At 48.0% G+C, this 22,232-nt stretch overlaps 1 protein-coding gene across 1 annotated transcript; it reads left to right on the top strand.

The window, feature by feature from the left end:
* Positions 1–1,837: 1,837 nt before the first annotated feature.
* Positions 1,838–21,654, top strand: TSPAN33 (tetraspanin 33). Its single transcript, XM_086395726.1, has 8 exons — positions 1,838–2,189; positions 15,472–15,529; positions 16,199–16,326; positions 16,641–16,715; positions 18,126–18,221; positions 19,751–19,879; positions 20,280–20,441; positions 20,629–21,654. The coding sequence occupies exons 1-8, from the start codon at positions 2,088–2,090 to the stop codon at positions 20,728–20,730; spliced, it is 852 nt and encodes a 283-aa protein (XP_086251852.1). The 5' UTR covers positions 1,838–2,087; the 3' UTR covers positions 20,731–21,654.
* The last annotated feature ends 578 nt before the right edge of the window (positions 21,655–22,232 follow it).

Genomic DNA, 22,232 nt, shown 5'->3' with positions numbered 1-22,232 from the left:
ACAGCCTTCCTCAGCAATCAATGCAAAGAAATAAAGGAAAACAACAGAATGGGAAAGACTAGAGATCTAGGCTGTATATTGTCATTTTGCTTATTTAACTTATATGCAGAGTACATCATGAGAAACGCTGGGCTGGAAGAAGCACAAGCTGGAATCAAGATTGCCAGGAGAAATATCAATAACCTCAGATATGCAGATGACACCACCCTTATGGCAGAAAGTGAAGAGGAACTAAAAAGCCTCTTGATGAAGGTGAAAGAGGAGGGTGAAAAAGTTGGCCTAAAGCTCAACATTCAGAAAACAAAGATCATGGCATCTGGTCCCATTACTTCATGGGAAATAGATGAGGAAACAGTGGAAACAGTGTCAAACTTATTTTTTGGGGCTCCAAAATCACTGCAGATGGTGATTGCAGCCATGAAATTAAAAGACACTCTTTGGAAGGAAAGTTATGACCAACCTAGATAGCATATTCAAAAGCAGAGACATTACTTTGCCAACAAAGGTCCGTCTAGTCAAGGCTATGGTTTTTCCAGTGGTCATGTATGGATATGAGAGTTGGACTGTGAAGAAGGCTGAGCGCCGAAGAATTGATGCTTTTGAACTGTGGTGTTGGAGAAGACTCTTGAGAGTCCCTTGGACTGCAAGGAGATCCAACCAGTCCATTCTGAAGATCAGCCCTGGGATTTCTTTGGTAGGAATGATGCTAAAGCTGAAACTCCAGTACTTTGGCCACCTCATGCAAAGAGTTGACTCATTGGAAAAGACCCTGATGCTGGGACGGATTGGGGCAGGAGGAGAAGGGGATGACAGAGGATGAGATGGCTGGATGGCATCACCGACTTGATGGACGTGAGTCTGAGTGAACTCCGGGAGTTGGTGGTGGACAGGGAGGCCTGGCGTGCTGCAGTTCATGGGGTCGCAAAGAGTCGGACATGACTGAGCGACTGAACTGAACTGAACTGAACTGAAAGGCTCCATTCTTATGACCTAAGCACCTCCCAAAGTCTCCATTTCCTAACGCTATAATCATAGGGGTTAGGATTTCAGCATATGAATTTGGGGATAAAATCGATTCAAATGTTCAGTCGACAGCATTCACGTGTGCGTTAGGTAGCCAGCCCAGTGTCTGTCACCTGTGCTGCACTGGTATGTGTCAGATCAGTGTGTTAAAAACGATGTCTGCTCGAGGATCTAGACTTAAATAGTGAAATGGGAATTGAAAGAGTAATGAATTAGGATGGCAGGATTGTTGGTGATGTTTCCAAATTTCCACTATTGGATTATAGTGTTTTTTGAAATAAGCATTTAAAATATATAGTTATTAAACAGGATAGCAGCTCCTCTTAAACAATCTTAATTGTCATGTGTAGGTTAGTTTTGTCTCTCTGATTTTATTGTCATCAGCCCCCTACCCCGGGGTAGGGGGTGGATTTCTTCTACTCTCTTGTATTCCCACGGCTTTCAACGCATTGCTTAACATATGGTGTATGTACTTGTTGATTTTAATGTATGTGTGTTTGCATATATGCACAGCAACTGGGTAGAGGACGTGGGTGTGTGATGGCAGTGTGCATTCCTTCTCATCTTTTTTTCCCTTGAGTAGCTGAAGCCTGGATGCTTTCCAACTCGAGGGAGGAGGCGGAACGGCTGACCCTTTAACAAGTTGTCCCTCACTGAACAGGTGTCTCCCCCGCCTCTCGGAAAAGAGGGATGGTTGGATACTTACTGACATCAGAGATCGACCAATGAGAAGTCAGGCTTCGGCAGACGAGCCAATGGGCGGTCGAGGGCGGGCCCGGTTTCCTGGGAGCCCGGCGCGCCAGGCTGGTCCTCCGGCCGCAGCGGAGTCTCCGCCGCTCACGCTGCCAGCGGCAGCTCCCGCGACTCCCGGCGGCTCCAGTGGCGGCGCCGTTCCCTTGCCCGCGCTTCTCCCGGACGCACGGCGCGGGCACCTCCCGCCGCAGCGCAGTTCCCCCGCCGCTTAGGCTCCGGCGGTGGTGCAGCTCATGCCTCCCGGCGCGGAGCGCGCAGGTGGGCCGGCCGCCGTGTGGAGATAGGCCCCCGGGGGCAGCGGCGGCTGGACCATGGCCCGGAGACCCGGGGCGCCGGCCGCCTATGGGGAGGACTTCTCCTTCGTCAGCCCGCTGGTGAAATACCTGCTCTTCTTCTTCAACATGCTCTTCTGGGTGAGTCTTGGGGTTATAGGGGCACCTGGGCTGCAGGGCACTCCCTGGAGGGTTGAGTGGGCTGCCATCGCTGAGGAGGGGTCGTTCCCGGATGCCCGGTTCAAGGCGAACGTGGTGAGCGGCACTGTCTAGTTTTCTGGAAAAATCGCACTTTGGGGTAATTTATCCTAGGCAGGGACACCCCAGTGGCGCCTTGACTGCAGAGGGTGTTGGGGTGGAGGGAATGCAAGAGATTCTGTAAAGCTTTATGGGTATTCTCTCGGCTTCGGATGAGGGTCTGTGTCAGGCTAAAAAGGTGGGTTTGAGCGGGAGGAGCGGGTTTTCCTGTTGGCCCAAGCAGACCCTTAATACATTCACGATTGGGGGATTTTTCAGGCCTGAGGGCTGGGAGGCCCTGCTGGCAAAGAAAAAAAGAGGAAGCGGGAACCCAGACCTTTCCTCTCCCTTCCCTCAGAGAGAATGGGTTCAGGGGCTTTCGTCTCTTCCTTTTGCAGGCCTCTGCCGCCCTCCCTCTTCCCCTTCCCTCCAAAGGCTGAGAAAGGACAGGAATGGCCTCCAGGTGTGGGTGTTTTTCCCAGAACTCTCCCAAACTTTGCCCACCTTTCTCAGGACCAGGCTCCATCCTCTGGAGTTTGATATTATTTCGCTTCTTTAAATAGACCCCATGTTGGACTGGGGGAAGTCCAGGGTCCTTTCAGAATCTTCTGATTGGAGCTGAAAAAGTAGAAAATGTCGGTCTGGGGCTGCCTCGATTCCCACCCCCAGTCTGCCTTCAATTGTTGACTTGAGTAACCTGGACAATATGTTCACCTCTTTGGGCCTCAGTCTCCTCCTCCATAAAAATCAAACCCAGCATGATCAAGGATGCTGGAAATTCTCTGCTGGAGCTGAGAATGCAGCTGGGCCAGATCATGAAATGCTAGCTCAGTCCTGTTTCATGTCTCGAGAGTCCCTGAGCCTCTCTGGGTTTGAGAATATGGGGAGATCCATCTCCACCCCCGTCACATTCCCCAGTTTCTCTTCCAGCACCAATGACACCAGAGCTGCTGCTGCTCTAGGAGTCCATTATACTTGCCCACCTCTGCTTGAGACCTAAAGTTCAGACTTGCAGGAGGGAGGAGTCTACGTTTCCTAGGAGAAGGAGCAGACTAGGCAGCTAAGCTAGTTGCTGGAAAGGTTTCACGGGGGCCATGGTGTGAACAGACACAAAGTACATAAGTGCCAGCCCGTTGGGAAAAATGAGAGAAATCCCAGAGGGTGGTGATGACAGCTCACTCTCAGCCATTGTACTGGGAAAAATGAAGTTTGAACTCCTAACAAATTCTCAGTTCGGCAACTGGAAAAAAAAAACTAGAAGACATCTTGTCTAGAACTCTGCGTTTTATATATAAGAAAGCCAAACCATAGAGATGGTCTTTTATCCTATGTCAAAAAGGGGGTTAGTGGGCTTGACCTGGTGATTTCTCTACTGAACCACAGGGGAAGTCCTTGGTTGCCGCTGTCGCTGGGGTGTTAGCAGTATTGGTAGTTAACTAGTCAACGCCAGTTTCAGCTGGTGGCCAGGGAAGAAAATCTCACCACCACTCTGTCAGGCTGGGGGATGTCCTAAGGGGAAGCCCCACACCGAAGGGCAAATTCCAGAGAACCCTCTTACATGCCCACTGAGCATGCCAGGCCAATGACACGCCATCTTTAGAGCCAGCACTAGCATCCCAGGGAACTCAGGTCCTTGTTCTAACTTCCTCTGTCAATCATGACTTTGTGTGAAACTCCGTTGAAGCCTTCGGCGCTTCACCCTTATCTGTGCACCCTAGCAACAACAGCTGGGTGCATCTGTTACACTTGCCTTCATGGTCATTTTCCTGGACTTCCCCCACTCTATCCTTTTTACCAGATAAGTGACTTTGGGAGGTCACAGCAAGGGAGAGAGTTTGGCTCCATAGACCCGTTTTTCTTGGTTCCAATGCTTCATTCAAGGTCAGAGGACCTGGCTAACCAAGCTGGAACCATCCCAAATTAGAGAAGCGCCCCTTCTTGGCCCTACTTGAGACTTATAAAAAGTCAGAGGCACTAGAAATAGCACACCGAAGGACAAGAGGCCCAATTTCTTTCTGGCACCAACTTACTGTGTGACCCCAAGCCAATATATGTGTGTCTCTGTCCTTAAGCTTTCTCCTCTAAAGGAGAAATGTTTTTCTGCCTCTGTGAACTATTTAAAGAGGAATGTCACTCTGGGGACTGTTTTCTTTCTTCAAGACCTGGGGCTAGCTCTAAGGATGCATCTTTCTTGTGTCCTGGGACCCTTGGGACATCGACCTTCGCAGGGGACAGTTTTTTTTTGGCATTACTGAACGCCACTTCTCCCCCAGGTCTGGACCCATAGAGTTAATCCCACATATGGTCAACTGGAGATGAAGAGCTGTTTCCCCAGATCAGGGGTCATTTTTCTTCCCATCCCCCTTTAGGGACTGATTATGGTGATTTCTTTTTTTAGGTTTCTCCACCATCTTAATCGGAGAAGGCAATGGCACCCCACTCCAGTACTCTTGCCTGACAAATCCCATGGACCGAGGAGCCTGGTGGGCTGCAGTTCATGGGGTTGCTAAGAGTCGGACATGACTGAGTGACTTCCCTTTCGCTTTTCACTTTCATGCATTGGAGAAGGAAATGGCAACCCACTCCAGTGTTCTTGCCTGGAGAATCCCAGGGACGGGGGAGCTTGATGGGTCCCACAGAGTCGGACATGACTGAAGTGACTTAGCAGCAACCATCTTAATCAAATTCCCCTTTCGTACTCAGGAGGCACCCATGGTTGGGATTGTCAGCCAACTCCTATTCCAGGCAGAGAGTGTTCTGGCCAGGCGCCGGGGAGGTGTGGATGGATGGTGTTTGCATCTGTGCCTGGGTCACATTGGGAAGGCATCGCCTGGACTCATATGCAGTGGTGATAGTGGTGACCGTGGTGGCAGTGGTTATCCGTGCTGCTTCTCTAGGAGCCCTGACCCTTGGGGCATTTGGAGTCTGACTCAGAAGGCTCCTGGCTCCTATGGGACCAGGACCTGTTCCTTCTGTTCATGCTTCAAATCTCAATTCCTCTTTTGCCTAGGACTTCTGGTTTTCTTCCCAGAATTGTGCAACTGGGTTACTGATTGTTAGGATTCCATGGCTTGGAGAATTGCCCCAGGATCACAGAAGTTATACTTTAGTCTTTCCATTAAGAAGTAGCTGACTTTCCTTACCTCCTTGTATTAGACAGCTCTGTGCAGAGGGAATGAGGGCTTTTCTAGTGGCTCAGTTGGTAAAGAATCCGCCTGCGGTGTAGGAGACTGCTTGCAATATAGGAGACCCGGGTTTGATCTCTGGGTCAGGAAGATCCCCTGGAGAAGGAAATGGCAACCCACTCCAGTATTCTTACCTGGAGAATCCCATGGACAGAGGAGCCTGGTGGGCTACAGTCCATAGGGTCACAAAGAGTTGGACATGACTGAACACAACCTTCTGTCTGTCTGTGCAAAGGGAAGACAGTGGGCTGATACACCACGCTTTGTCAGCTTGGGCATACATTGGCAGGAGCATTTTCAGTGCTGCCCACAGCAACCATCTCCCTCCTTGCTGATCCTTTTCCCACCCAGGGCAGCAGTTGGCGTAACTTCTGAGTCAGGCAAAGCCTAGAAGCTCAGCTCTCCTGCCCCTGTGTCTCAGCTGAGCCTTCCTTAGAGGTGATGCCTCAGGACTCCCCCCGGCTACCTTGGGCACGTTTTGATCGTCAAATCTTTTTTTTTTTTAACCTGTGCCCCAATTTTGCATTTCTTTATGTCTTCCCCTCTAGGCTCCTGAGGGTAGAGACTGGCTTATTTACTTCTGGATTCTCAGCGCCCAAGCTGTGTTTGGCAGAGAGTGGGTACTTATTGAATGTTTATTGAGTGGTGAACGAGGGATCAGAGCCTATGGGGTGGAATCAGGATGCCCTTCCTCCCTTCTTATGGACACTAGTCTGTCAGGATGCAGCACAACCTTAAGTCCTCAAGCATCCTTAATTCTTAATTGGGGTTGCATCCTGTATTCTCTTCTGCAGTGGGCCTGGCACCCTTCCCTCAAGCTGGGTCAGAAAAAATGGCAGCCATGCCCTCCATCATCTCCCTCGGGGCCATGCCTGATGACTGCCCACAGCACACATGGGCCCATCCAGGTCTTCCCTGGGCTGATTCAGGGTTCTGATGAGGTATCTGATGAGTGAATCAAGAAATTCACTTTCCCGCCTACTTCCACTGTATTGGAATCCCCAGGGGATTCAGAATGCTCCCCTAAACCACCTTCAGCACTATCTGTTGTAGTCTGGCTCAGAAGCCACAAGGAAATGATCAGGCATTGAGCCTGGCAAAAGCCCCTCCTGAGTGCCCAGGTCCCTTCCTGCCCACGCCACCCCCACCTTTACCACCATGCAAGCGTGGGCACACAGGCACACACACACACACACACAACTACCTACACATGTTAGGAGATAGAGCCCATTTCCTCCCCCATTTTTTCCCTCCTTTCCCTATAGACTAGGCAGGCTGCAATAAACGAATTATCACATTATTTTTTATAAAACAACACCACCACCACCAAGAATGAAGACAGAACCACACTGTTTGTTGTCAGGTCACACACATGCCTTCTTAACTCCCTAAATAGCTCTGTTTGCCTTGTACCAAGTAGAAAATCATAGACTTCAAGCAGCTTTTAAAAAGGATAAAAGAGAAGCATCTCTTAGAGTTTCGATAGCAAGCTATGTGTCAGGCTGGCGACTCCAGGCTGTGAGTCTGAGTGTTTATACCACTATGAGCCCTTGTGAACTTCCCTTCCTCATTTATAACCTTGGAGAACCAAAACCAGCCATGGCCTAAAAGGAGCTAAAGGGTTGGCCCAGACATTGGAGAGGAAAGAGCTCTGTGGACTCCACTCCAGCCGAGGAAAGAGCCCTAGGGACTCCACTCCAGCTGGACAATTCCATCCTATCCAGCGGGAGAGAGCCAACAGTCAGTCCCACATGGAGAGTTGCCACCTTAGAAATCCCAGAACAGTGGTGCCAGGATGCCTGCTGAAGGACTGGTGTGTGCAGATCCCAGGTAGTGAGAGAGGGGGCCCTGCTTTAGGGCTTGCAAGCTATGATTTTTTTGACTTCATCCACAAATAAGGACAGAAAGGACTGAGAAGTGGGAGGTGCAGACCCCTCCCTCCCAACATCCTTCTGGCAGTGGGTGGAGGGGACAGTGGTTTGAGCCCCACGCAGGGAATCACTCTACTCCCAGCTGTCTCCCACTGCCACCATCAAGAAAAGAGGGGGAAAGATTCATTCCAAAGAAAAGGTGAGACAGATCCACCCAGTTCATGCAGACTAGGCTTTTTATTTTAATTTTTTAAATTTTTTTCAAGATTTTATGTGGGCCATTTTTTACTAATAAAAGTCTTTATTGAATTTGTAACATTATAATATCTGTTACGTTTTGGTTTTTTGGCCATGAGACATGTGGGATCTTAGCTCCCTGACCAGGGATTGGACCCACGCTCCTTGCATTGGAAGGCAAAGTCTTAACCATTGGACCACCAGGGAAGTCCCTAGATTGGACTTCAGAACGTGGAAGGTGGACAGGCCAGGCTTCCTCTCAGGGGCTGGTGGGCCCTAGTGGTGATGCCCCATTGGCCCCTTTCAGGCATGGCTCCAGGACTTCCCTCTGGGTCCTGCAGGGCCCTCCTGATGCTATTTTACTTCCCCGGCCTGAGCCCCGCCATTTGGAGATGACCAGCTGCTCACCCAAGACAACTGCAGGCAGCTCCTTCCCACCTCACACAAGGCCCTGAAGTGAACGCACACGCCCTGGAGCTGCTGTGAGGCAAAGCGGGAGGCAGCCATGTGACCAAGGTCATGAGGCTCTGGAGCCATATGGACATACCTTCCAGTCCCACTTTAGCCACTCACTATCTGAGTAAATTCTCCCAACATCAATTCTATAAACTGGAGATCCTACCACCCTCTTGGGCTTGTGGTCATAGTGTGTATACAATGCTTAGTCCAGTGCCTGGCCCTTTAGCCCTCGAAGAAAGGTAGCTATTACCATCGTTGTTAGAATTGGCTCGTCAAGGTCACCTATTGGGGGAGGACTTGGAGAGCTAGGATGAGTGCTCCTCCTGACAAGTGACAGGTGTGTGGGGACTCAGCCTAGGCCAGGGCCAACCTTGAACCTGACTTCCTTCAGCCTCAGATGCCCCTGCTCACATTCCTGCTGTTAGCCAGAAGGTGGTGATGATTAATGGTGTCGTTATATTTTAAGGTTTACAGAGATGTTTCCTATATATCATAGGAACAGAAATTCCACTGTTGTCCGAGGACCTTCCCCAGGTCCACTTCTCAGAGCTTTTCACATTGCATTGGTTTTAATCCAATGGAAACAGACTCAAGAGCTAATCTGCCTGTAATTATGGACATTCGAGCCAGTAGATCTCTTGTCCAGTACCTTACCTGGGGGCCCTTCCCACTTGGTGCTGATGGCTGTGAATTAGTGTGCCAGGGGCTGGAATAAGGCTTTTCCTTACAAACATCAGTTCATGACTGTCTTTTCCTGATTTACAGGGGGAAAAAAAGGTCAAATAATGGAGTGACTTTTCTCTGTTTTCTGTTATCTCCCATCTTCTCTCCAAGACCACAGCTGCTTATCTGCTGTCAAGGGCACAGGGAAGAGGACACGTTACCAGCAAGCCTTCTGGAAAACTAGGAAACTATTTAGAGTATTGCCATACTATTTTATGAGACGCTGAGACATGTGGCTAACAATCAAATCATCTGTTAGTAAAATTGTTCCTTATTTCTAGGGTAGAAATTAGTATGTCGTTTCCTCTCGTGACATACTGAAAAGGACACATTATCTATGTTAATACTCCTGTCAAAAATACATCATCTGGATCAGATTGGGAAGAAGCAATCCAACATCCAAACTGAGGGATGTTAAGCCAAACCACTGGCCTGGACTTATGGGGAAAAAAAAAAAAAGTCAGTATCAAAAGGAAAAATATCAGAACATGCATTGGCAATGATGTGGAAAAATTGGAATCCCGTACATTGCTGGTGGGAATGTGAAATGGTGCAGCTACTGTGGAAAAAGCTTGGTAGCACCTCAAAAAATTAAATATAGAATTACCCTACGACCTGGCAATTCCACTCCAGGGTCTATACCCAAGAGAACAGCAAACAGGATGTACTCAAACAAAAACCTGTACATGGATATTCATGGCAACACTATTCACAGTAGCCCAAAGGTGGAAACAACCCACATGTCCATCAGCAGATGAATGGAAAAACCAATTGGGTTCTATCCATACAGTGGGATATTACTAGGCCTTAAAAGGTAATGAAGTCCTGATACATGCTACAACACTGATGAACCTTGGAAAGGTTAGAAGATTGACACCAAGAGCCACATATTATATGATTCCATTTATAGAAAATGTGCAGAATAGGCAAAACCATAGAGACAGCAGGTCTGTGGTTGCCAAGGGTTGGAGGAGTGGAGGGAGTTGGGAGTGACCATTTAATGGGTACAAGAATTGTATTTGGGGTGAAGAAACTGTCCTGGAGCCTGATAATGGTGGTGGTTGCCCAGCAATATGAATGTACTTATGGCCACTGAACTGCACCCTTTAAAATGGTTAATTTCGTGGTGTATGTACTTTACCACAATTTTTTTAAAGTCAGTGTTTTAAGAAACCAAATACAAAGAAAAGAAAAAAAGCTGTGAAACTGTTCCAAGCTAAAGGAGACTTGATGCGTGGATCACTAACTACATGATCGTTGACTGGAAGCTGAATCAGAAAAAAAGGGGGGGAAAGCAGTTATAAAGGACATTATTGGGATAATTGGGCAAAGTTAAATATGAATATAAAGTAGATTGCATTCGGTATACCAAGAGAGCACTGCAGCTTCTCAGTGTCCTGTCCCCTGAACATTTTTAAGTTCTACTGCCATTTTTTGGTGTAAGGAGAAAACACCCTGATAAAGGTTGTAAAACCATAGGCAAGTGAATCCCAGTTTAAGAAAATATGATATTACAAACTGTGGATTTACACGACTAACAAATTGAGGGTAACTTTTTAAAAAATAGATTTCATTTTCTAGAACAGTGTTAGTTTTACAGGAACTTTGAGAAGATGGTACAGAGAGTTCCCATATACCCCACATCCAGTGTCTCTTGTTTATTAACATCTTACATGAGTATGATGCTGCTTCCCAGGTGGCACAGTGGTAAAGAATCTGCCTGCCAACACAGGAGACTCAAGAGACACAGGTTCGATCCCTGGGTCAGGAAGATCTCCCGGAGTAGGAAATGACAACCCATTCCAATGTTCTTGCCTAGAAAATTCCATGGACAGAGGAACCTGGTCAGCTACAGTCCATGGGGTTGGTCTCAAAGAGTCAGACACAATTGAGCACGCTCAGGAAAAATCTGGAATGAACTTTTCAGCCAACCCGAAACATTTATTACATTAACTTCCATGCTTTATTCAGCTTCCCTTAGTTTTTACTTAATGCCCTTTTTGTGTTCTAGGATCCCATCCAGGATACCAAATTTCATTTAGTTGTTATGTCTCCTTAGGTTTTTGTTGGCTGTGGCAGTGTCTCAGAATTTCCTTGTTTTTGAAGCCTTTGACAGTTTGGAAGAGTACTGATCATCTTGTCCCTCCACTGGAACTTGCCTGATGTTTTCTTATAATTATACTGGGGTTATGGGTTTGGGGAAGGAAGACCACGGAAGGGAAGTGCCATTTCACATAATCTCATATATCAATGACCTGTGCTGATGTTGACGTCGATCACCTGGCTGAGGGAGCCAGGCCTCTCCACTGTAAAGTTAGTCTTTCCCCCACCCTTTTGCAGTCTGTTCTCTTCGGAAAGAAGTTACTGTGTGCAGCCCACACTTGGAAGTGGGGAACTGTGTCCCACCTCCCTGACACTGCAGTGAGTGATAGTCGCTCAGTCATATCCGACTCTGTGTGGCCCCGTGAACTGCAGCCCGCCAGGCTCCTCTGTCCATGGGATTTCCCAGGCAAGGATACTGGAGTGGGTTGCCATGACCTTCTCCAGACGCTGCAGTACCTCCGTAAAATATTTGGAATTCTGTGTGAGAGATTTGTCTTTTCTCTCCCATTTATTAAGTCATTTATATCAGTATAGACTCACGGATATTTATTTTATATTTGGGGTAACAATTCCATACTCTTTTGATATCTCTTTGGCATGGCCACACCAATGTGGGGTTTTGTTTTTTTTATTTTTGAGCCTTTCCTTACCTTCTGGCACCACAAGATGCTCCAGACTTACCTATTTCCTGCCCCAGTCCTAGGATCAGCCATTTCTCCAAGGAGCCCAGAGGATGGCTATTTTCATTATAAGGTAGTTACTCACCTTACATAAGGATAAAGGTACTGGTGCGGGCAAATTATTTTATATAATTTGATGGACAACTCTTCAGGAACATGCCTTTGGCTGGACTCAGCTATTTTAAAAACTGTGTCTAGCGTTTGAAAGTTTCCAGTGAGGCTTCATTCTAGCCAGAATATGAAAAGCTATTCTAGGAAGAGAAGTGTCTTTATCTCCATTCTCATCATGAAAGGAGGTCACTGGTGATATTGTGGGATGTCACAAGGATTCTGCAGCAAAGACTGATGTGGTGTAGACGGTTCCCAACTGAGATCAGAAATGAGGTTTAGTCCAGATGATGCCACTGCACCCGTGTACACTTCGTCAAATATCACTTTGCTCTTTTGGCCTCATCTATTAAAAAGTGAGTGGTCGGGCTCATTCCTAAGTTTCTATTCAGCTCTCAAATGCTAAGCTAATAACAGCAGTACTCACTTTGGAATGGCAGCAGCTCTGAGGAATTCAGGGTGGGAGATGTGGTCAGGAATATAAGTGTGAAAGAGCAAGCTGACACTCCAGGATAAAGGGGCAGATCAATGACAGAAATGCAGAATTTCAGAGGTAGCTAGTGAGCTTCCAAGTAAGCAGGATCATTAATGATATTAAATATTCATGATCATATTAATGTCTTAACTTTCTTTTTCACATAACCAGCACCTGCTGCTCTAGATCCCTGGCGAGTGTGCTTGAGGCTGGTGGGTCTTGAACTTGGCTGCATGTTGGAATCACTTGGAATGCATTCAGGAACACTGTGACCTGGGTTCCAATGCCAGAGATTCTGACATACTTGGTTTGGGGTGTAGCAGAGGCATCAGGAATTTTGAAGTTCTCCTCTACGCCGCCCCCCGCCCCCAGTCTAATGGCAGCCAACATCAAAAAGCACCGCCTTAGGCTATAGACGCTCTTGCCCCCTCCCACATAACAGATATGTCTCCTAAAGGGCAGGGACCACATCTTGCTCATCTTTGCAGTCTTCAGAGTATCTCCTACATAACAGCTGATGAATTGGATTTGGAGAGTGTATTTGTTTCCTGTTACTGTTGTTAACAAATTGCCACAAACTGAATGGTTTAATATAACACAAATTAGTTTTCTTATAGTTCTGGAGATCAGAAGTCCAAAACAGGTCTCATTGAGCTGAAATCAAGACGTCAGCAAGCATGATTCCCTCTGGAGGCTTTAAGGAAGAATCTAGTTCCTTGCCTTCTCCAGCTTTTAGAGGCTGTTCATGGTCCTCGGTTTACAGCACACACTTCAGGCCCTGCTTCCGTTCTCATACACATCTCTTCCTCTACTCTGACCTTCTTGCCTCCTTCTTATAAGGTCCCTTGTGATTATATTGGGCCAACTGGGATAATCTCCCCATCATAAGGTCCTTACGCAAATCACATTTGCACAGCCCCACCAGCCATGTAAGGTAACGTTTTCACGGGTTCTGGGAATTAAGACAGGATATCTCTGGGGGGGACACTGTTCTACCTACCGCAGATAGAGACAGAACAGCTGCTGTAATTACAGCCCACCCATGGAAGGAACTTACCCTGGGACACATGGCATCTCTTTACTTTCCCTTTCTTGTTTTAGCTGTGTGGGGATTTAATCAGAGACTGTCTCTGTGAAAAGTTATACACCCCAGTGAAAATTTAACGTGAAAAAACAGCGAGGAGCCTGTTTAAATAAAGAGCAGATACATATTTTTAAATGACTCAGTAAAGTGATGTTCAGAACCAGAATTGGCTGTGGCGAGTTTTAAAGGGCAGACAGAGATGCCTGATCGCTCTGGCAAAGGGCTTATGTCTCTGGGCCGGCGGGATGACTGGGATCTCTGTTGTGGGTTTTCCTCACCTCCCACCCACTGCCCCTTGCTCCCTGAGCCTGGCTGTGCTGTGGGACAAGAAGCCAGCTGGCACCTCCAGCCCCTCTCACAACTCTCTGCAAGCAGCTCCCTCGCTCCTGGACACAGAGTGTGAGGGCCAGCACATAACGCATGGGGCCCCGAGGCAGAGGTGATGTCAAACGACTGGGGACCAAGGAGAAGGGTCCTAAAAGACATGGTTTTAGACAAGGTTTTCCCATTTCCTGCTGAATGCACTAGCTGGTAGAGTTCACTAAAGAAAATCTCTCTCTCCTGAGGACTAGTCTGACCTGTTGTCCTGCTATAGGGGCTCAATTCCCTTCTCCCACCAAAGCCCCAAGATGTTTCTTCCCAACTGCTCTCTGTCTTGCAGGACAGCGGAGTCCAGCCAGCCCTGTCCTTCCCCACTGAACTGGTCAAGTTCCTGCTGAGAACTCCCTCCAGCCAGAGCGTGGCCCCAGCTATTGCCATGGTGACAGCCAGCTGCTGCTTAGCACCAGCCTGGGAACTGGGCACAAAGGAAGGGTGTGCACATGGGGTCACCCTGCACTCCTGGAGGCCTGCGGCAAGGGCACAGAGAAGGCCCCTTTAGGGAGCCCTGCTGGTCTTTGATGAGTTTGTTTTCTCAGAGAGAAGCCAGGAAGTTTGAAAGGTCTAAACTTCTCTGTTTCCGCACCCTGAAATCAGACTTTTATAAAGTTTCCTTTGTAAGGTAGTTCTGCTATTTTACACCAACGCGTTCATGTGCAAGCATTTTTTCATTCTGGTTGCACTTTCATTCTTACATTTGACACCACATCGACCTCCAAGAGGGTTAGAGATCTGGGAGCATCTACTCAGGCCTGCGTCAGCTTGAAGACCTTCCCTTTGAAGTAGCTGGATTCAAATTCAGAACTTCACAGTTTCTATGTGACCCTGAGCAAGTTAACCATTAGTAATGTTTTGTTGTTAGTTGCTGTTGTGTCTGACTCTTTTGTGACCCCATGGACTGCAGCCCACCAGGCTCCTCTGTCCATGGAATTTCTTAGGCAAGAATACTGGAGTGGGTTGCCATTTCCTTCTCCAAGGGATCTTTCCCAGCACAAGGATCAAACCCTCACATCTCCTGCTTGGCAGGCAGATTCTTCACCACTGAGCCACCTGGGAAGCCCCAATTAGTAATGATAGATAATATTTATTACTAGGCATTTTGTTAAATGCTTTTCATGCATTCTTTTATTTCATCTTCACAGTAATCTTATTAGGTATAGTTGTTTTAAATCCCCATCTTCAGGGACTTCCCTGATGGTCCAGTGGTTAAGAATCCACCTGCCAGTGTAGAGGACATGGGTTTGATCCCTGGTCCAGGAATATTCCACATGCTTCGGGGCAACTAAGCCTATGTGCCACAACTACTTAGCCCTCACTCTAGAGCCTGAGAGCCGCAACTACTGAGCCTGTGCGCCTAGAGCCTGTGCTGTGCAACAGAAAAGCCACTGCAGTGAGAAGCCCGAGCACCACAACAAAGAGTAGCCTCCGCTCACTGCAGCTAGAGAAAAGCCCACACAGCAACAAAGACCCAACACAGCCAAAAAGAACAATGACAACAAAAAACAAATTCCCAGATACAGAAACTGAAGTTCAGAGAGTTGTCCAGCGTGGGCTCAGATTCACCTCACTCTGAAGCCCATGTTCCTAACTGCTGTTCTGTATTAACCTTGCATTGCCTTAACTTCCTCATCTGTAAGATGGGAAGAATAGCTGCCTCACCAGATAACTGTGTTGTGAGAATTAAATGTGATCATCCTGATACAGGCTTTTCATGGAGGTAATGCTGTGCTGGATTCTATCAACAGTATCACTGGGGAGGAAAAAGATGCTCATTTCTGGTCCAGGAAGAGTCATCATCCTCCTGTCCTCCAAGGTTACTCATGGCTCTCAGGGCTCCCCGGTTTCCAAAACCTCAGAGTGTGGCTCCTTCCCTGTCTCCACAGGTGATTTCCATGGTGATGGTGGCTGTGGGCGTCTACGCTCGGCTGATGAAGCATGCAGGTGAGCTACAGTTCCTGTCCATCTCCCCATGACTCTTGCCTGCCCCTTTCTCCTCTGCCTCTTTCAGCCCTGGCCCTTCAGCCCTCCTCCTCACAGAAGCTATGGAGCTATAGGGGGCAGCCACCCTCTAGCCAAATCCTGGCGGCTTACTCCGCTGGCCACCCAAGCCAGTCCTCCTGGATTCCCCCGAGCTCCCGTGAATCTTCTGAGATCTGCCTGCATTTTAGGCTTAGGGCATATCTAGGGAAGAAGGTAGGCTTCTGAGTGCAAAGACTAACGAGAGGCTTCAGCCCTCCCTTCACTATGTTCCAGAGAAACTCAACCTCCATTCCTATTCCTCTACACGAAGTCTCCAGGAAACAGAATATGCAAAAGCCAGCAAGCCTAATGCCATTCTAATTCTTTTCTGGGGCGAAAGTGGTTCCTCCTCTCTCAAGCCTGGGAATAAAGGCTCTTACTTTGTTAGTTCCTCAAATTAAAGGCCACAGACTGTTCTGGGCCCTTGGTGTTCTCCCCGTGGGAGGGCAGTACTGCTGCCTGTAACCTTTACCTAGCCACACTGGAGAGTCCCCCACCAGGGGAGGAGGATAGTTCTGGGGGCACCCCACCCCACCCCTGGCACCCTGCTCAGTGGGCACCAGCTCAGACTGAGAGCCCCCTCCCCCCCAGAGGCGGCACTGGCCTGCCTGGCTGTGGACCCGGCCATCCTGCTGATCGTGGTGGGCATCCTCATGTTCCTGCTCACCTTCTGCGGCTGCATCGGATCTCTCCGCGAGAACATCTGCCTCCTGCAGACGGTGAGTGGTCAGGGGCGACCCCCTGGGAAGGCCCAGGCCCCTCTTCCCTGTGCTTCTTCCTGAAACCTTTCAGTTTGTTTTGTCCCTTGCTGCCCCCTGGTCTGTGCTGGCCACTCCTCCCTGTGGAGCTCAGCCCAGGTAACCCAGCAAGGGCGAGCACCCCCAGGACAGCGTCCCAGAGGCAGCTGGCCCACACTGTGGGGTGGGGGGTGTCCGGGAGAAGTGGCCTGTGGTCCCCAGGCGTCCCTGTGGCCCTGGGAAACCCCTGCCCAGCGCGGTAACAGACTGCCTCCTCTTGCCATGCTCCCCCACAGTTCTCTCTCTGTCTCACCGTCGTGTTCCTGCTACAGCTGGCAGCTGGCATCCTGGGCTTCGTCTTCTCAGACAAGGTAACTCGGAGTCACAGGCCTACTCAGATGTGAACCAGAGGAAGGAAGGGAAGGTTCCTGCCTGTGCTCAGCCTGACTAATTAACCACAGTGGTCCTTCCCCTGAGGAGCATTAGCCTTTGAAAGATTGTCCTTAGGGATGAATGAATGCCCTTTAAAGTCACCATATTTAAAGAGGATTTCAAGATTGTAAGGTGTTTTCCTCTGACAGTCTGAGAGGCCAACAGGGAAATAAATTCTATGAACCCAAAGTTAAAATAGTCTTTAATGGCAAATGATTGAGTAAAATTCAGTTATCAAGTGGGTCACGGACAACATGAAGAGCCTTTTATTTCTTTAAAAAATTATTGGGATAAACAAAAGTAAGAAATGGGGGAAGTAAACAAGACTTTGAACAGCTCTCACCATATCTGGAAGTGGTCTGCCATTCAGTGGCAGCCCTTTTAATTAAAAACTAGAATTTCTTTCCAAAAGGGCAGATGATTGCCAGGGGCAAGTATAGGACTATGGATAAGAAATTTTGAGAAAAGTAATGAAGCAGGAAGGAAGAGAGCATGCTTAAACTATGAAATTGAGAGCCACTGAGTCGATTCAGAGTGTCCTAGTAAAATCCTAAAAATGATACAGAGAAAAGATCTGTACTCAAAAACGTTGGAGAAGACTTTTGAGGGTCCCTTGGACTTCAAGGCGATCCAACCAGTCCATCCTAAAGGAGATCAGTCCTGGGTGTTCATTGGAAGGAATGATGTTGAAGCTGAAACTCCAATACTTTGGCCACCTGATGTGAAGAGCTGACTCATTTGAAAAGACCCTGATGCTGGGAAAGATTGAGGGCAGGAGGAGAAGGGGACAACAAAGGATAAGATGGTTGGATGGCATCACCGACTTAATGGACATGAGTTTGGGTAAACTCCGGGAGCTGGTGATGGACAGGGAGGACTGGTGTGCTGTGGTCCATGAGATCGAAAAGAGTTGGACACGACTGAGCGACTGAACTGAACTGAAAGAGATGCAATTCTTTTATGTCCACTAGAGGTCAGTGTCTTAGCTTAGTAAGTCCTTTCTACTAAAAAACAATCCACCCCCTCGACACACACACAAACTAGTTTCACTGCTTTACATCAGTCAAGTATTTTGTGTAATAGTACTCAGAAATAGATAAATATTGGCTTATCTTGGAATGCGGCTCTGAGACATGGCAACAGCAGATCAGCATTTTTCTTGCCCACAGGTACCAGGGAGCCCAGGGATGCATGGGCTTCGGAACTGGCCCTCTTCCCTGCTAGGACTTGGTTCTGACTTCAAGGTTGACTTAAAGAAAGAAAGATGAGCACCGTCTATTGCTGTTTCTGCAGGGGAGCAGGTTAGGGGCTAGTCCTGTGTTCTGATTCCCTCCTCATGTTCCTGGCAGGTGCGGGGCAAAGTGAGTGAGATTATCAATAATGCCATCGTGCACTACCGAGATGACTTGGACCTTCAGAACCTCATAGATTTTGGCCAGAAGGAGGTACGGGTTGAGGAGGAGGGTCGTCGTCTAGTGGTCTGGGAAGCTATGGGTAAACGTTAATGCTATCCCAAGAGACAACTCACCCTCAAGGTCTGTGGGCTTTTTCATTACCTGATAGGTAATGGATTCTGGGAAAGGGTTTGGCAAAAAAGCCACATATAGCTTTAAAAGTTATTTTACTGGCACAGAACAGTATATATAGTAATTTACCAATTGTGTAAAAGAGGAAAGAATGTGTATTCATATTTACAAAAGGAATATGGAAGGATATAAAAGAAACCATTATAAGTGGTTACTCATGGGGGAACTGGCAGATTTTTTTAATATCACCAATTAGAAAGTTACATTTTTAAAATTGTGGTAAAATATACATAATATCAAATTTACCATTTTAAGTGTACAGATCTGTAGCACTAAGTACATTCACACTGTTGTATAGCCATCATCACTATCCATCTCCAAAATTTTCTTCCCAAACTGAAACTCCATACCCATTAAACACTAACTCTCCATTTCCCCACTCCCCCTAAAAACCACCATTCTATTTTCTGTCTCTGTGAAATTCTGTCTCAATGAATACTGTTTGTCTTTTTGTGACTGGCTTGTTTCGCTTAGCATGTCTTCAGCATTCATCTATGTTGTGGGTTGTGCCAAAATTTCCTTTATAAGGCTGAATAATATTCCATCATATGTATATATCACATTTTGTTAATCCATTTGTCTTTTGGTGCACACTTTGGGTCACTTCTGTATTTTGGCTCTTGTGAATAATGCTGCTGTGAGTCAGAAATTATATTTGAAACAGAGGTGCTTTTGAGACCAGTGCTGAGTTCCCCTTCACTTGGTGTAACACCCTTAACTTGGATCCTGTTTGCTTTCATGGTGTAACTATGGGCCAACAACATTGAAAAGTCCCCTCCTGTGCTTTCTCTACATTAAGACAAATGTTTGTAGCACTGATCCTTTAATTATTTCAGCCAGTATTTTGGGAACATATCCTTTTGCCAGGCTCTATGCTTCCCTGCTGACTCAGTAGTAAAGAATCCGCCTGCCAATGCAGGAGACATGGGTTCAATTCCTGGGTCGGGAAGATCCCCTGAAGAAGGAAATGGCAACCCACTCTGGTATTCTTGCCTGGAAAATCCCATGGATGGATGAGCCTGGCGGGCTGCAGTCCATGGGGTCACAAAGAGTCAGACACAACTTAGCAACTAAACAGCAAATGCTATGCAAGAGTGCAAAACCAGAAACTGCCCTCAAGGAGCTTATAGTTGAGTGTGTAAAACAAAATATATACACAAGAAGTTATTAAAAAAAACATATAAAGTAATAGAAATTAAGAAGAGATAACTTCTTCAGGTGAAGGTCACTGAAAAGCTTGAGTTCAAAGTTTCAAGGCTGTGTTTACACACAACTTGAACTTACAAGTAGAAGCTTGCCATAGACTTCTGGTTGCTTTGAGAGTTCCCTGTGTCACCTCAGTGTAAGGGGTGGGGGATTTTTAACCCCTGTGATGGGCTCTGTTGCAGTTCAGCTGCTGTGGAGGGATTTCCTACAAGGACTGGTCCCTGAACATGTATTTCAACTGTTCAGAAGACAACCCCAGCCGTGAGCGCTGTTCAGTGCCTTACTCCTGTTGCTTGCCTACCCCCAACCAGGTGAGCACACCTCCCGCCTCATTTCCTCCCACAGTGATCTGAGTTACTTTCTGATTAGAGCAGCTGCCATCGGGAATCTCCATCCCCTAGGTCAGCCAGTCAGTTCTGCAGAAGAGCGGTCAGATGTTTTTCTTCACTCCAGTCTGATGGCTTTGTCAGTCTTTCACTTCTATAGCCCACTTGGCGGCCCAGAAGGCCCAGGTCTCTAAAGCAAGGAAAACTGAACTCAGACCGCCAGAGGAAGGGAAGTCTGCATTTAGCAACTTCCAACCTAGCATCCTCCACATATATTCTCTAACAATTTAGGAGTTTAGGAAGGGTGGGAGGCCCATCAGCTAGGGCCCCAGAGAAAAAGTTTTAGGAATGGGAGTCCCACTTGGCTTTTGAACTCTCTCCCCAGGCAGTGATCAACACCATGTGTGGCCAAGGTATGCAGGCCCTTGACTACCTGGAAGCTAGTAAAGTCATCTACACCAACGGCTGTATTGACAGATTGGTCAATTGGATACATAGCAACCTCTTCGTACTTGGTGGTGTGGCACTGGGCCTGGCCATCCCCCAGGTAACTTACCCTGTAAAACTGCGGTTCCACAATTCTGTAAAGACTCCTTTAGTTTGGGGGAGGGCACCTGGGACTCAGGCACTAACACTGCTGAAGGGCAGGTGCTGACTGCACTGGGAAGACTGAGTCAGAGAAAACAAGGCCATCACTCATGGCTGAGGTCTCAATTCCTTCTTACCTTTTCCAGCTGGTGGGAATCCTGCTGTCCATGATCCTCGTGAGTCAGATCAAAGATCAGATCAAACTACAGCTCTACAATCAGCAGCACCGGGCGGACCCATGGTACTGAAGATCCATCCTGCACCTCCTCTGTAGGGCAGCAGGCGAGCCTCATCAACCGATGGCAGTGGTTACAGCTGCCAGCACCCAGCGGAGATTGGATTCCAGCCCTGCAAGCCACAGCCCAGCGGGAGGAAGCAAACTCCAGGCAGCAGAAGGCAGGGTGCACAGGTGGCTCTAGTCTGAGAAGGATGTGCCTCCTCTCCTCATCCCAGCTCTCAGCATTGTTATTTTGTATTCTCTCTAACCTCAATCATTTGGGTTTTTGTTTTGTCTGAGACAGATGCTTGAGCAACAGCAGTTGCACAGAGTTGTGGGGGCACTGAGCTTTTCACCAAGCCATGACAACTGACGGCCCTACTAGGGCTGCTACTGAGCTTGACCAACATACTCAGATTCTTACTGTTGCCAGCAAGCCCTGCCTGGAGTCCAGTTGGCATGATACCAGCTCCAGAAGGGACTGGGGCGGAGCAGGCAGTGAGCCTGGGGGTCGACTGGGGACAGCAGTCTGTATTGGGTAGGAGTGGAAGGCGATGTGTTTACTAACTGCCTGTCCTGCCACCCTCCCAGGTAGTCAGAGTGAGCTACATCCTGCCCCTCCCTCATTTCCATGGAAACGTGGCAGCAAGGGCAAGGGGTACAACAGCAACCAAATTCATCTCTTCTCCTTTCCCTTAAAAAATGTTTGGAACCATAGTCTATATTCTGCAGCCAGCAGAGGTGGGACTGAGCCATAGGCGCCCTTGAATCCCACCCTGTATGGCCCTCCCTGCCCAGTAAGTGGATTTTCTTTTTAAACATTGGCAGTGTGCAGAGAAAGAGAAGTTAACACCCGCCCACCACCGCCATTCCTCTGCAGCAGAGCCCAGTGTAAGCAGGGATCTTGCTGGGGCTGGGGGAGCCAGAAATGGCAATAAAAGTTTGTTGACCTGGACTAGGCTGGACTCTGTGAATTTTCCATTCTGGCAACTAGAAGTTGGGGGGGTGCGGTAGAAGGACCCAGCCGTAGCGGGGGTGGGGTGCGGGGGGAGAAGAGGGAGGCCTCCCTCCAGGAGGGGACGCGACAGTCTCCTAAACGCTACTGTACTTCGCCCGTCCCATCACCCACCCCGCCTCCCTCCAGCAGATGCGTTACTTCCCTTCCACAACTTCGTCCTCTCCAGTTTAAATTAGATGGAGAGATTCCCAATTCGCATATGGGAACAGCGTAATTTTATCCCCAAACACGACGTTAATTTTTTTTTCCGAACGAAAATAAATTAATTTGCTACCCAAAACTTTCCAGATGGGTTAGGTCGATAAATCCCAGTCCAGCCCTCTCGCTGGGAAGGGAGGGGCGGGAGAATGAGGAGCAAGAAGGCCATCTCTTCACTACCAGTCTAGACCCTCTAGCCCTCTCTTCCATCTTTATCTGAAGGAGCTGGGTACCGCGGCCCATCCAGCTTTAGGGAAAACCCAGGAAAAAAAAAAAAAATCTTCCATCCGGGCGTGGGGTTTCCTCGCGCGGAGAGG

This window comes from Bos grunniens, chromosome 4 (genome assembly GCF_055505025.1).
Source record: "Bos grunniens cultivar Pamir isolate PY7600 chromosome 4, Bosgru_T2T1.0, whole genome shotgun sequence".
In the NCBI taxonomy this organism is placed as follows: domain Eukaryota; kingdom Metazoa; phylum Chordata; class Mammalia; order Artiodactyla; family Bovidae; genus Bos; species Bos grunniens.
This window is presented reverse-complemented; position numbering and strand designations above follow the sequence as displayed.

Coding starts and splice junctions, on each gene's coding strand:
- TSPAN33 (XM_086395726.1), top strand. CDS start 2,088: ATGGCCCGGAGACCCGGGGCGCCGGCCGCCTATGGGGAGGACTTCTCC. Junction 16,716..18,125: donor GCTTCGTCTTCTCAGACAAG/GTAACTCGGAGT, acceptor TGTTCCTGGCAG/GTGCGGGGCAAAGTGAGTGA. Junction 20,442..20,628: donor TGGGCCTGGCCATCCCCCAG/GTAACTTACCCT, acceptor TACCTTTTCCAG/CTGGTGGGAATCCTGCTGTC.